Source organism: Megalobrama amblycephala, linkage group LG17 (assembly GCF_018812025.1).
Source record: "Megalobrama amblycephala isolate DHTTF-2021 linkage group LG17, ASM1881202v1, whole genome shotgun sequence".
NCBI classification, from domain to species: Eukaryota; Metazoa; Chordata; class Actinopteri; order Cypriniformes; family Xenocyprididae; genus Megalobrama; species Megalobrama amblycephala.
The window spans coordinates 8,439,018-8,454,832 of record NC_063060.1 but is presented as its reverse complement, the minus strand read 5'-3'; the positions used below and the strand labels follow the sequence as shown (position 1 = coordinate 8,454,832).

Genomic DNA, 15,815 nt, shown 5'->3' with positions numbered 1-15,815 from the left:
TTCATGTTTACTTCTCTTTGGCCTGGTTTCACAGACAGGGCTTAGGCTAAGCCAGGATTAAGCCTTATTTCAATTAGGATATTTAAGTAGCTTTTATGAACATACCCTAGAAAAAAACATTACTGGTGTGCATCTTGAGACAAAACAATGGCACTGACATATTTTAAGATATGTCAGTACAAGTTGCTTTCAGTTAAAGCAGTTCAAACATGCATTTTAGTCTAGGACTAGCTTAAGCCTTGTCTGTGAAACCGGGGGTTTGTGTTTACAATAGTATTTTTAAGCACACTGTATAAATTATACAATTGTATTGGCTTGCTGGTATAAGGACATTGAGGACATATAGAAATTACAAAATTGTAGTCATATGAAGTTGTTCCAAAACCGTAAAACCTATGTTCATCTTCGAAACACAAATTAATATATATTTTTGATGAAATCCGAGAGTTTTTTTTTATAAAAAACAGTTATGTTGCATAGAAAGTAACATAATTACCACATTCAAGGTCCAGAAAAGTAGTAAAGACATCATTAAAATAGTCAACGTATCTACAGTGGTTCAACCTTAATGTTATGAAGCGACGAGAATACATTTGTGTGCAAAAACAAAACAAAAATAATGACTTTAATCAACAATTTTGTCTCTGCCCTGTCAGTCTCCTATGCTGTTTACATTGTATAGACAGTGCAGGCTTCCATGTTCTTCGTCAAAACGCCAGCTCAGAATTGGCCAATGCTGATCACGTGAGCAGCACGATGCATGCATGTGATGGTGACACAGGAGCCAGCAAATAATGAGTCTGCATTCTGATGTACCATAATAATGAACAATAATAATGAGTTCATGTGTTTTGGAGGAGGCGTGGCTTTGGACGGCAATTTGAAGGGAGGGTGGGATCATATGCTTTCAATGCTAGTAGGCTAACGTTAGCATTTCCCTGATCACCTACTGCACCTTTAAGTATAACTTTAATATTGTTAGTAATATATCAAGATGAACATTTACTGTACTGAAGCAATGCAGGTTTACTTGATTATCCATATATATATATATATATATATATATATATATATATATATATATATATATACACTATATTGCCAAAAGTATTAGGACACCCCCCCAAATCAATGAATCCAGGAGTTGCAATCACTTCCATTCCCACAGGTGTAAAAAATCAAGCACCTAGGCATGCAGACTGCTTCTACAAACATTTGTGAAAGAATGGGTCGCTCTCAAGAGCTCAGTGAATTCAAGTGTGGTTCCGTGATGCAATATGCCACCTGTGCAATAAGTCCATTCGTGAAATTTCCTCACAACTAAATATTCCAGAGTCAACTGTTATTGGTATTATACCAAAGTGGAAGCAATTGGGAACAACAGCAACTCAGCCATGAAGTTGTAGGCCAAGTAAAATCACAGAGCGGGGTCAGCGCATGCTGTCAGCTTCATGGAATGGGTTTCCATGGCCGAGCAGCTGCATCCAAGCCTTACATCACCAAGTACAATGCAAAGCGTCGGATGCAGTGGTGTAAAGCACGCCGCCACTGGACTCTAGAGCAGTGGAGACGTGTGCTCTGGAGTGATGAATCACGCTTCTCTGTCTGGCAATCTGATGGACGAGTCTGGGTTCGCCGGTTGCCAGGAGAACGGTACTTGCCTGACTGCATTGAGCCAAGTGTAAAGTTTGGTGGAGGGGGGATTATGGTGTGGGGTTGTTTTTCAGGGGTTGGGCTTGGCCCCTTAGTTCCAGTGAAAGGAACTCTTAATGCTTCAGCATATCAAGACATTTTGGACAATTTCATGCTCTCAACTTTGTGGGAACAGTTTGGGGATGACCCCTTCCTGTTCCAATATGACAGCGCACCAGTGCACAAAGCAAGGTCCATAAATACATGGATGAGCAAGTTTGGTGTGGAAGAACTTGACTGGCCTGCACAGAGTCCTGACCTCAACCCGATTGAACACCTTTAGGATGAATTAGAGCACAGACTACGAGCCAGGCCTTCTCGTCCAACATCACTGCCTGACCTCACAAATGCGCTTCTAGAAGAATGGTCAAAAATTCCCATAAACAAACTCCTATATATATATATATATATATATATATATATATATATATATATATATATATAAATCATGTTCAAATGTACTGTAAATAGGCTATTAAATATGATACAATGAACGTTTATTTGTACATCTCTCAATCATCATTGTATTGCATTATATGTTTTACCCTCATGAAAACTACAGAGCTTTGCTCAAAAAACTAAGCATTTAAAGGTGCTACAGAGGATGTTTTGTTTTCTTGAAACTGTCTTTACTAACTGATAAAAGGCTATTTATTAGGTGCACTGAAAGTACTAATATTAATATACACCATCTGTGCACGAGGTAGGGCCTTAAAAACATCAGCCAATCGTTTACGCGATCATCGTGTAAACGATTGGCCCTCTGGCTTGTCAATCACTGCCGGGACGTTCCTTGTGAGAGACGAGCGCGGATTGGCCCCCTGGCTTGTCAATCACTGCCATGACGTTCCTTGTGAGAGACGAGCGCGACTGCGCGCTCCAGTAACTTTCCACACTCCACAGGCGCTGCATGCAATGTTTTTGTCAGGAGACAGGAATAACACCGTACTGCAGATTATGAGTTACCTGCGGTGAGTCCGACATAATGAATCCACTAACACGACACAGCGACTCGTGCACGAGTTTTGGGAGCCGTTCCTTTGAAATGAGCTGTGAAGGAGGGGGGCTGTTCTTACGCATGCGCTCATTTCAGAAACTCAGTAACTTGTCTTTGGATTCTCAGTCGACGAAAAAATCCTCTCTATCACCTTTAAATATCATCTTAAGATATACTATTGGGAGATACAGAATGACAACTGATACTGTATTTATATGCATTTTATGGAAGTCTGTTATATTGCTATAAAGATCTCACTGATTTACATTACAAGCTATCAGAATTTTTTCTTACTTTTTGGCCATATAAATAACAGCAACTGCACCAAATTGCAATTTTTGTTCAATTTGGGCCTCTGAATAAAATTTTGTTGTTTTTTCTTTTTTTCTCCTCGAATGTGCGCTCCATTGTCTTACTATCATATTATCTAACATTAAAACCTAATGTATAAAAAATGAACATTGCAAACTTTTAAAAAATATTTCAAAACATATTTTGTATAGCATAAATATTTTTCTTCAATAAATTGTTCTATTTAAAGGGGAGGAGGGTGCCTGCTAAAACAAATCTCAATTAAATGTTGTCCTTATATACAGTACTGCATACCTGCTTTATTCGATCATATTCTTGTAATATTCAGCCTAATAAATTAATGAATGAATAAATGATTTTCCTGTTTTTTTTTTTGCTTCATTATTGCATGCAGGCATTTTTGAGAACACATGTCTGTTGTGTATTTAGTAATCTTTGAAACTATTGTAAGTGACAGTGTACACAGCATGTCGTGCGCGATTGCTCAGGGGTATCATGCAATACACCCCCCGAGCGCACGGATGCGCACAAGCGTTGCCACAGCAGCGGACGTACCCGTGTGACGCAGGCGGGCTCCACACACACTCTCCGGTAGCACAACAATACAAGCTCTCGCCGCTCCCCCTCTTTACGCCTCGCTCTCGGTATGGCGGACGGCGAGCGGTCCCCCTTGCTCTCGGATCTCGGTGATGGAGCTCTCGGCAGTGGTAACGGAGGGGTGTCTCCGGGAGCAGCTCCACACGGTGCTCCGAACAAACCGATGAGTGAGTAGCGAACGCGGCGCGTTTCTGCTCTGTCACGGGCCCGCGCACACACACACACACACACACGCCTGTGCATTTACTACGATTTAGGTTATGGACAGGTTCTGTGCTGTTATTCTTGTTTATTTTGCACGTTGGTGATAATGAAGGCAGCACCCGAACGGATGATTTTCTGGCTGATCGCAGTGGAGAGGCAGATGAAGTGTGTGTGCGCGTACGTGCACGCGCGCTGATACTGTAGCTGATACATGCAGCTAAGCAAATATATAATGCAGTTGCATACGATACACCTGCGTTGGGAGGATGATATTATTTTGTCAAACAAACCAGTGTTGAATTGATCCTTGCTTACTTTTGTCATCCATCTCGGAGGCTGATAAGCCTGTAATGAATGAACATCACTGTTGGCTTGTTCAGGTCTGTTTACTGTTCTGTTATTGGCCTTCACGAGACAAATTATAATATTGGTATGGTAATATTGTCTAATACTAGACATATGCCTGGGGACGGCTGTATAAAGGGTTTCATTATCCACATTTACCGGCGAGTCGGTGTATCTGCATTACACATTTACAGTAATAAGTTGTATCCGCTCCAGCTACACCCAAACACATATGATTGGCACATCTTTGGGCCATTCAGAGAGCCTGAAATTATTGGCTGAGGAGACCTCAACCAATCATTGCACAGAGTGGGCGGTGCTAATAGAAAGTTACTAAAGGGCGTGCTGAGGATGATGGTGGTGGCGATTTTTAAACTGATGTGGTGATACTGGCTAAATTTCATGAAAACAATATTTGTTTTATCACACACACGGTTTTTTCACTATATTATATATGGTATGTTACTTATCATAGAGGGAGTGGTTCATGACTTTTGATTTTGGGTGTATTTCAAAGAGTAAATATCTTCACAAAAGGTTTTTCACCAGGTTTCACTTTATTTGTGAGGACAAAGATTTGGCCCTCATAAGTAAAGGCAAATATGTACATTCTCCACTAGTAACAAGGCACATTCCAGCAGTCTCTTTATAAAGCTCCTTTCAGCTGATCTCGAGACCAAATCTGATTTTCTTGTTAATCCTTATGGCCTGGTTGACAGAGAACTGTTTCACCTTCCTGAAGTGCAAGATTCAGTGTTTAGTTTAAACTTTGTGAATATATAAAACTTTCATGTTTTACTCAATTTCAACATTTCCTGTATCTATGTTGAACTGATGATGTTCTCCAGACATTACAGGTGTAGTATATGAATGAAACCTTTCCAGCATTGAAACTGCTATGAAACTGAAGTACCGGTACTGACGAATATTTTCTAATAGATGTGCGGACTGGAATGACGACATTCTCTCCCTTTTTAGGTTTTCCTCCATTTCCGAGCTCGGCCCAGCCACCCGTGTTGTTGGGCGAGAACCCTCCACCATATTCCCCCCTGACGTCTCCAGAGAGTGGCAGTGCCCCAGTCATCAGCTGTAGGGTGTGCCAATCGCTTATCAGCGTTGAGGGCAAAATCCACCAACATGTGGTCAAGTGTGGAGTCTGCAATGAAGCTACAGTGAGTTAGGATAGAGCACATGTACACAAAATACATGCTGTAAAAACTTTTGCACGGCTGTAAAATTAAAAAAATGTTTGTTTATTGGTTGTTAGTTCATACTGTTGTCATGACTGTAAACATTATGGTTTTATCAATGCCAAGAATATGTACAAATTGAGCAATTCATTAATAGATGGGCTGATGGTTTGGGAGCTTCTATCAGCAAACATTGTTCAAAAGTTTGGGTTCAGTAAGATTTTTAAAAATATTTTTGAAAGAAATCTCTAATGCTCACCAAGGCTGCATGTATTTGATCAGAATACAGTAAAACAATAATATTGTGAAATATTACAAATTCTATTTTAATATATTTTAAAATGTAATTTATTCCTGTGATTTTCAAAGCAGCCATTACTCCAGTCTTCAGGGTCACATGATCATTATGAAATCATTTTAATACGGTATGCTCAACATTTCTTACATTTCAAAAACATTTCTTATTATTATCAATGTTGAAAATGTTGAAATATTTTCATGGAAACCATGATGCATTTTTTTTTTTTAAGTCTTTACTGTAATTTCTGATCAATTTGATGCATCTTTGATGAATTAAATTATTAATTTAGTTATATTTTAAAAAAGTACTGACCCAAATCTTTTGAACGCTAGTGTATATGGGATCATTTATTCAGCATTACATGTAATGAATTTGATTTTAAAAAATTTAATCGGTTGGCAGCCCCAGAACTCAAAAGCATGTCATAGTGAGTGACCATCTTTAGGTAACCAAAATTAACTCTGTCTCTTTTGTCTCTCTCCTCCTTTCTGTTCTTTTCATTAACCTTCATTCTCTCCAGCCCATAAAGAATGCCCCTGCAGGGAAGAAATATGTGCGGTGTCCTTGTAACTGTCTTCTCATCTGCAAGGTCACATCCCAAAGGATCGCCTGCCCTCGGCCTTATTGGTAAGACAGAACAGAAGGAGACAAAGTTATATTTAAAACAAATGAAATATTTGACACTAATTGTCTCAGTCAGGCTTGTGTATGTGAAGAAAAATTAAATGTATTTGTCTTCTTGTCTGTGGACTAGTAAGAGGATCATAAATTTGGGGCCAGTCCATCCAGGCCCAGCCAGTCCGGAACCACAACCTGCTGGAGCTAGAGTTTCCTGCGGACACTGCAGCAACACTTTCCTGGTACATACACACACGCACACACACAATACAGCAGCATCGTACTGACACACAGTGTATCATTATCATTGACATCCTGACCGAATCACTCGGCTCAGATTCAGTGTCGAGTTAAATTGGAATATCAGATGGCTGTTTATTCGTGTTTTATTTATGCCTCTGCTTCACATTAGCTAATCAACAACTTTCTCAATATTTCAGTGGACCGAGTTTACTGACAGGACACTGGCTCGATGCCCCCATTGCAGAAAAGTGTGAGTATTTCTTAGCCGACATTCACAACACAATCCTGTTTGGGCTTAGACAACTATAAGTAAGCTATTCGTTGTTCTATCAAAACATTGCTCTGTTTGTTTGAACATACAAACACAACAACATATTCTTAGCCAAAGGCATGAATTTGGGGTGGGAGTAACTATTTGTCTGAGTAATGACTGATAGGGGAATTCTGTGTACTGTTGCTAGTAGAGCAGAAGTTACACACTTCACTTTTTAATAGTTCCATTCCATTACCCCCTGCTGTTCCTCTCATTGGTCTCTTCCTCATCTTTACCAGATCTTCGATTGGCCAGAGATATCCGAGGAGGCGGAGTCTGTGGTGTTACCTGCTGTGCTTGCTGTTTAGCATCTCAGCTGCTGGTCTGATTGTGAGTGTGCATCTTAGTATGATAAATCATAGACCTTATTTTGTATAATTTCTCTTTTTTTGCATTTTATTTTTTTTACTGTATAATTAGCATATCACTTATTGTGAAATATTTCTGTAATGCTTTGTGATGGTGCATTGCTATTTCCAAGCTGTTTCCCAAATTTATGAATTAGCATTACATTTTCATAGTAAATATTTATAAATGTTTACAATAAGGTAAAATCGTTAACATTTAACATACAAGCACTCATTTGTTAAAGAGTTAGTTCACCCAAAATGAAAATTATCCCATAATTTACTCATCCTTAAGCCATCTTAGGTGTATATGTCTGTGAGTCAAACACAATCTGAGTTATATTAAAACATTTTCTGGCTCTGCCAAGCTTTATAATGGGAGTGGATGGTAACCGAGATTTTGAAGGCCAAAAAAGCGCATCCACCCATCTATCTATCATTAAAGTAATCCCTACGGCTCCAGGGGTTTTATAATGGCCTTCTAAAGCCAAGCAATGCATTTTTCTAAGAAAATATCCATATTTTTAACTTTATAAACTATAATCACTTCCATATGCGAGACGATTCTGGCAGAAGAGTGAACTTTGACCTGACACATGATGTATTGATGAACACGGAAGCACAGATGATGGAGCAAACCAAAACATCAGTCATGAATTAGAAAACTAAAATGAGAATTTTTAAAGAGAAATGTCGGAGGAGCTTGAGTTTGTTGTCCAGCCCTATTTGTTTGAACCGTGAGAGGCGTCTGTTCTCTCCTAAGCTTATGCTACGCCTACGTCAATGTCATACGCTGGGACACTAATGCATGGATGGCCATTACCAGAAGTTAGTGATTACAGTTTTTAAAGTTAGAATTACGGTTAATTTTCATACAAAAATGCATCGCTTCACTTCAGAAGGCCTTTATTAACCCCCCTGGAGCCATATGGATTACTTTTATGATGGATGAATGCGCTTTTTTGGGCTTCAAAATCACTGTTAAACTCGCATTATAAAGCCTGGAATAGTCAGAATATTTTTTAATATAACTTGGATTGTGTTTGACTGTAAGAAGATAGTCATATATACTTAAGATGGCTTGCGGGTTAGTAAATCATGGGATAATTTTCATTTTTGGGTGAACTAACCCTTTAAAATTGATGTATTAACTAATATGAACTAACTGAGCAATATACAAAGTTTACGTTTTAATAATCTTTGTCAGTGTTAGTTAATAAAAACACAATTGTTCATTGTTTGTTCATGTTAGTTCACGTTACATTAAAGGTGCCCTAGAATTAAAAATTGAATTTATCTTGGCATAGTTAAATAACAAGAGTTCAGTACATGGAAATGACATACAGTGAGTCTCAAAGTCCATTGTTTCCTCCTTCTTATATAAATCTCATTTGTTTAAAAGACCTCCGAAGAACAGGCAAATCTCAACATAACACTGACTGTTACGTAACAATCGGGATCATTAATATGTACGCCCCCAATATTTGCATATGCCAGCCCATGTTCAAATCATTACACAAGGGCAGCCAGTATTAACGTCTGGATCTGTGCACAGCTGAATCATCAGACTAGGTAAGCAAGCAAGGACAACAGCCAAAAATGGCAGATGGAGCAATAATAACTGACATGATCCATGATAACATGATATTTTTACTGATATTTGTAAACTTTCTTTCTAAATGTTTCATTAGCATGTTGCTAATGTACTGTTAAATGTGGTTAAAGTTACCAACATTTCTTACTGTATTCACGGAGACAAGAGCCGTCGTTATTTTTATTATTAAACACTTGCAGTCTGTATAATTCATAAACACAACTTCATTGTTTATAAATCTCTCCAACAGTGTAACATTAGCCGTTAGCCACGGAGCATAGCCTCAAACTCATTCAGAATCAAATGTAAACATCCAAATAAATACTATACTCACATAATCTGATGTATGCATGCAGCATGCATGACGAACACTTTGTAAAGATCCATTTTGAGGGTTATATTAGCTGTGTGAACTTTGTTTATGCAATGATAGAGTCGAGAGCTCGGGAGGGGGCGGAGAGCGCAAGCAATTAAAGGGGCCGCAGCCTGAATCGGCGCATTTCTAATTATGCCCCAAAATAGGCAGTTAAAAAAATAAATATTTTGTATTTTGAGCTGAAACTTCACAGACACATTCAGGGGACACCTTAGACTTGTATTACATCTTGTAAAAAAAAAAATGTTCGATGGCACCTTTAAATAATGTTAACAAACACAATTTTTAATTTTCAAAAATGTATTAGTAATTGTTGACAAAGTCTAATAAATGCTGAAAACAATAGTTCAGTGCTGGTTCATGTTAACTAATGTCAGCTTACTTGTAAAGTGTAATATTTTTATGCAAGGCTGCATTTATTTGATAAAACAATACAGTAAAAATGTAATATTGTAAATTTAAAATAACTGTTTTAATATTAATGTAGTTTAAAATGTAATTTATTCCTGCGATGTGAAAGCTGAATTTTCAGCATCATTATTCCAGTCTTCAGTGTCACATGATCCTTCAGAAATCATTCTAATATGCTTAATTGTTGCTCAAGAAACATTTCTTATTATTATCATCAATGCTGAAAACAGTTGTGCTGCTTAATATTTTGATAATTTTGTGTCAGGATTCTTTGAATAGAACAGCATCAATTTGAAATAGAAATCAGTGAATATCATATTTCTTAAAAAAAAAAACTTTTGAACAACAGTATATGTAAATCAAAATGATGCAGTTTAAATCATATTGTAAAGTGTTACCAATTGTCACACCTGTCAAAATAACATCAAACTGCATTTGTGTATTCTGTTACTGTCTGTGTTTGTCTCCAGGCAGGGACGTGGTCCCAGGCGCGCGTGTACGGAGGTATTTATGCCTCCTGGGCAGCGGCGTTGTTGCTGGTGGTGTTGACGCTTGCCAGGGCACTTTACTGGAGCTGCATGAGGGTCAGCCAACCTCTCCACAACCTCACATAGAGAGAGAAAGACCGCAAGAGAGGGGGCTGTGATTAGGGGTGGTGGGGAAAAATAAAGTCCACAGGAAAAGAGCTAGAGAGAATCATGGTTAACTCTTAAAGCTTGATTGTGATGGCTGTAATGAAGGGTCAAAGTAAAATCCAGGCTTGAGAAACACATGAAAAAATGCTACTATGGCAAAGAAGATTAGTGTTTTAAAGTAATTTTTATTCAGAAGCTTTCTCTGGATGTGTTTTCATCCGTGAATATGAACTGACTTGTTACTCATGGTTACGTGCAAACGTGCAGTTATGATTCCAAATGCTCCTTCAGTTTTAACCTGTTACACACATGTAAAGAATATGTCACATACACAACTCTCTAGGTACATCTTACAATAACTACACTACAATAGACAAACGACACCAATTCAAAGATTGAACACAACATTATCTGCCTCTCTAGTGTCCAAATAAGCTTGAAGCCTTATAAAGAGAGAGTACAGGTTCATCTCCACTAGAGGGTGTACCAAAACCACATAAACTCTGCAATGTTCTGTCACATTGCCTGTATCTCTGTACAAACACTGCTAATCCAAATCATTTGGGCGACTTGATTAACAAATGCGCAGAACGTTTCTGTAACTGATTTTTCATAGACACTTAAAGTGTAAATGCGCTCAAACACATCTCTTTATCTTTAGTTGTGAATGTTAAAAACAGTATTTTTTTATAATTGTGAATTTTGTTTGTAAATATTTGTTGTTTATTTCATGAATGACTGAACAGTTGCACTGTAGCTCTAACACGCTGTGATTCCTTTATGTTTTTATTTAATTTGCAAAATCACTACTGAAAAAAAAAATTACTACTGATAATGTTTTGACTGGAACATATATTGAGATAACCAATGTACAGCCACACACACACACACACACACACACACACACTCACACACCTTTGGGAAGCAGAAAAAAGTCATATCTTCTGTTGAAGGTCAGCTGTGTTTTATGGACTTTGTTATCAAAAGGGTCATTTACCTTTCTTCTCATGTTCATGTGAAGTTAATCATCATTTTCAGGTACTGTAAGTTTGATTATGTTTCAACCCTGATTAAATGATTCTAATGAGATTAATCAGCCACTAGATTCGGATTCTAGACTCCAAGATCGTTTTTTCCTCTTTGTCAGAATTCAGAGTCTGGGTAAGAACACGATTGAGATGTTCAGAGCATTGAATTCTTGTTGCTGATCACCGATGTTCTTGCATTATATTCCTCATAAATATGCTAAGTACATAAAAATATGGTCCTAACTGCAGATTTCGAATTCAGAATCTGTATTCTGTCTATGAGAGGAAAATGTGAGGTCTGGATATCTGGAATCCCAAACAAGAGGTCGGGATGTTATTTATAAAGAGCAGAAGGCCAATGATGGAGGTGGTCTCTGAATTTGTTTACACGTGAGATTAAGAATACACATGATTAAAAAGATGAAGTTATAAAACAGTGAATACTCTTGTCTCCTGTCTCATTTTTATGTGTGTGTGTGTGTGTGTGTGATTCAGTTGTTTTGGCACTTTTCCTCTCAATGTCTCTGGCCATTTGTCTCTTGTTTCGGGCGGATATATTATTTTCCTCGACAAAGACTGATAGAGGCATGGGAAACATACAGAAACCTTTTAGAAACCACAACTCCCCTGTGCCGGGCAGAGAGAGAGATTTGTCAGCATTAATGGAAGAAAAAAAAAACAGAAATCTAGGGACACACAGATTGAGAAAGGTTTCAGTCTTCTGGAGGTGAGTCGGAGAGTGACCACAAAAAAGTCTGCAAGCAGAGAGCAGAGAATGAGACAGACCTGATTCATAGCACACATACACACACAGTCTGTCCCCTTCTCGCTCTCAATTCTAATTCAGTTCAACTTTATTGCCATGACAAAACAAAACAAAAAACACTTTTCTTATTGCCAAATAGTGCTGCTCAGGTGTCTAATTTTATTTAATTTGCTGTTTTATATCCTTATTTTTTGGTTAAAATATTATTTTATTTGGGCTGCTCTTAATTTTACTTTAATAGGACCATTTTTCATTATAAAAATTCATTATTTCATTATAAAAATGGTCCAAAATGACTATTATAAAATGAAAATTCAGAGTAGTCCAAATAAAATGAAGTAATATTTTAACAAATAAATAAGAATCTAAAAACGAAATAAAATGATTCTGCAGAGCTTATCCAAGAAAATAAAAATTGACAAATATTCTTAGAAAATATTCTGAAAAGAACATCAATTAAAAAGAGTAATTATAATGTGCTTGTATCTCTTAGTATTTTTGCATAATGCAATCTCTTCTCTTTTATTGGCATAACAAAAACACAATTGTATTGCCAAAGTGTTTGCAGCATCTGAATACAGTGAGAAATGGTGCAAAATTAGTATTATAAAGTAAAAATATCAATAATGTAATTGAATTTAATCAATAATGTAATTTAACTAATTAAAATTTATTTCATTAATAAAATGTATAAAATAACATTTTAAACAACTAATTGTAGATGTAAGCTAAAGGGACAACATAGAAATATGAAATTTTTAAAGGTGCCCAAGAATGCTTTTTCACAAGATGTAATATAAGTCTAAGGTGTCTCCTGAATGTGTCTCTGAAGTTTCAGCTCAAAATACCCCATAGATTTTTTTAAATTAATTTTATTTAACTGCCTATTTTGGGGCATCATTAACAATGCACTGATTTACACTCGGCGCCGCCCCCTTAAATCGCGTGCTCCCTGCCACATGAGCTGTCGGCTATATTACAGCGCATTTACAAAGTTCACACAGCTAATATAACCCTCAAATGGATCTTTACAAGATGTTCGTCATGCATGCTGTATACATGCTTCGAATTATGTGAGTAAAGTATTTATTTGGATGTTAAAGTTTTATTCTGAGTGAATTTGAGGCTGTCGGCTAATGCTACACTGTTGGAGAGATTTATAAAGAATGAAGTTGTGTTTATGCATTATACAGACTGCAAGTGTTTAAAAAATGAAAATAGCGACGGCTCTTGTCTCCGTGAATACAGTAAGAAACGATGGTAACTTTAACCTCATTTAACAGTACATTAGCAACATGCTAACGAAACTTTTAGAAAGACAATTTACAAATATCAGTAAAAATATCATGCTATCATGGATTATGTCAGTTATTATTGCTCCATCTGCCATTTTTTGCTGTTGTTCTTGCTTACCTAGTCTGATGATTCGGCTGTGTGCAGCTCCAGACGTTATTACTGGCTGCCCTTGTGTAATCCCTTTCATAATGTTGGGAACATGGGCTGGCATTATGCAAATATTGGGGCGTACACCCCGACTGTTACGTAACAGTCGGTGTTATGTTGAGATTCGCCTGTTCTTCTGATGTCGTTTAAACAAATGAGATTTATATAAGAAGGAGGAAACAATGGAGTTTGAGACTCACTGTATGTCTTTTCCATGTACTGAACTCTTGTTATTTAACTATGCCAAGGTAAATTAAATTTTTGAATCTAGGGCACCTTTAAAAGAACATTTTAAAAGAATAATTAAAGAAATAAAACAATATGTCAAAAATTCCTCAAATGATATAAGAAATACAGTGGCAAGGCAGATCAATATCAATTCTATTCTAATTTGTACTTTTACACAGTATGTATTAATTGTTTTATTTATTAAATTATTTACATTATTAAAACTGTTTATATTGCCAAAGCATTTGCTGCAAAAATAACTATTATATTAAATTTTTTCTCGATTGCTAACACACTATAACTGATTCATTTGACACAGTTTAAAACCATTTATTCAATTCTCAAAACAAAGACACATTTCTCAAAACTATAAACACATTTCACTTGTTTTCACACACATTCCAATTTTCTTGGAAGTGAAAATAAATGCCCTTATTTTACAGAGGTTTAACCATCAGTAAACATCTCGGGATTTCAGGATAACATAAACAAGAGCACAGGTGATAGTGCTTTAGAAATTGCATCCTAGAATCACAGACAGGGATTTATACTACTTACACATACAGTATAATTACAGTAACAGTACTATATATGAGAGAAATTTCACTATTCTGTGTCCAGTAAACTGTAGCATGTGTACACCCCCAAATTTGTGATTGTCAAATTTATTTGTAGCCATTTTTTCTATATGTGCTGTATTTTTGCAGAACTGAGAGTCGACTGCCTAAATAAGGTAGAGAAAGTCTTTTGTCAGAAGACCAAGAAACTGTTATAGTAGTATATTGTATATTGTTATAGTATAGTATTGTATACTGTAATGAAATTTGGCTGAAGGTGCAGAGAATGGAAAATGTATTTCTTAATTTATGTATTACTGTAATAATTGACAGTATACTGTACTGTGTTGCATACACATTTCATATTTAGTTTTTTGGTTTTTGAACTTTTCTTCTTCTTGTAAGATCAATTACTTCATCTTCTTTCATCTCCTGTAAGATCACTTTACAGTAGTGAAATGAAAATAATTTTTCCTGAAGCTCATTGAAAGCTTATTTTACTGCACTCTTTCATGTTGTATACTGTAATAGACACTGGGCTGCCAATTTTTTCTTGAATCCCAATAAGAGGTATTTTTGTTACAGTGTTATGAATTGATCTCATAGTGTTCACTGGGCAGGAAAGTCTGTGTATTTGCAGGTTTTGTGTGTCATCTGAGCCCGACATTTGATTTTGAAAGAAGTGAAAAAGTTTTTGATTTTTGAATAATTTTTGAATTTTAAATTCTATATTAATCTATTATTTTTATCTTCTATTATCATCTTCTTTTACTTAATAAGCCAAGGCATTTGCCGTCAGCCATATAAAATAAACTGACAATAAATTATTTTCATGATTTTTCACAACATTTTTTCTTTTGTCAAATCAGCTTCATAATTAATGTGGTTCAGATAACATCATATTTTGAGTTTCTGTTGAATAAACCAATCGTCTTCATTGTATTAACTCAATTTTTTTTATTTCAATGAACTCAAACTTTTAAGGCAACCAGGTAACTTATTTTTTTTAAGTTAAACCAACAATTCTTTTTTTATAGTGTAAAGTAATATTGAAGTCATCATACAATTATTACAAAAATTAAATAAATTAAGTCCAATAAACTAAGAAAATCACAAAGTTAGTTAATAATTTTAATAAAAGTGTAAGAAAAAAATGTAAATAAAGCGAATGAGTAAATGTTTTGTTCAGTGAGAAGACACTTTGTCTCTCTTTCTCGATTGTGTCTCAGGGGAGAGAGTGAGTTCCCAATGGAATCAATCCGATCTGAGATTACTGAGTTTGCACAAACACACCCGAGCCTTTTATCCTCCTAACACATAACAGGATTCATCCTTAAAGATGAGCCCTGTGACCTTACACACACACACACACACACACACACACACACACACACACACACACAGAGCCTCTCTATGTCACGCCTGTTAAGCACATACACTCACACTATCAGAGCTGCAAATCTGCTCCTCTCTGCTCTCAGCGTGAACAGGAATAAGCAGCTGTAAGAAGGATAGAGAGGGAGATCTGGGAAGAAAGGATGAGGAGGGAGAGGAGATGAGAATGAAAGGATAAGTTGAACTGATGAGGAAGGGGTATAAAGAGCTTTGGCAGTGTCCA

The 15,815-nt window shown here is 36.5% G+C and overlaps 1 protein-coding gene across 1 annotated transcript; it reads left to right on the top strand.

Moving 5' to 3' along the window:
* Nucleotides 1–3,503: 3,503 nt before the first annotated feature.
* On the top strand, nucleotides 3,504–11,644 carry pip4p1a (phosphatidylinositol-4,5-bisphosphate 4-phosphatase 1a). The gene is made up of 7 exons (XM_048164048.1): nucleotides 3,504–3,765; nucleotides 5,126–5,319; nucleotides 6,159–6,265; nucleotides 6,393–6,498; nucleotides 6,697–6,749; nucleotides 7,052–7,142; nucleotides 10,011–11,644. The coding sequence occupies exons 1-7, from the start codon at nucleotides 3,648–3,650 to the stop codon at nucleotides 10,152–10,154; spliced, it is 813 nt and encodes a 270-aa protein (XP_048020005.1). The 5' UTR covers nucleotides 3,504–3,647; the 3' UTR covers nucleotides 10,155–11,644.
* The last annotated feature ends 4,171 nt before the right edge of the window (nucleotides 11,645–15,815 follow it).

What these genes read in the sequence shown, in the direction of transcription:
- pip4p1a (XM_048164048.1), top strand. Translation starts at nt 3,648, where the DNA reads ATGGCGGACGGCGAGCGGTCCCCCTTGCTCTCGGATCTCGGTGATGGA. An exon ending in TGCTCCGAACAAACCGATGA is followed by an intron (nt 3,766 to 5,125) that starts GTGAGTAGCGAA and finishes CTCCCTTTTTAG; the next exon opens with GTTTTCCTCCATTTCCGAGC. An exon ending in TCTCAGCTGCTGGTCTGATT is followed by an intron (nt 7,143 to 10,010) that starts GTGAGTGTGCAT and finishes GTTTGTCTCCAG; the next exon opens with GCAGGGACGTGGTCCCAGGC.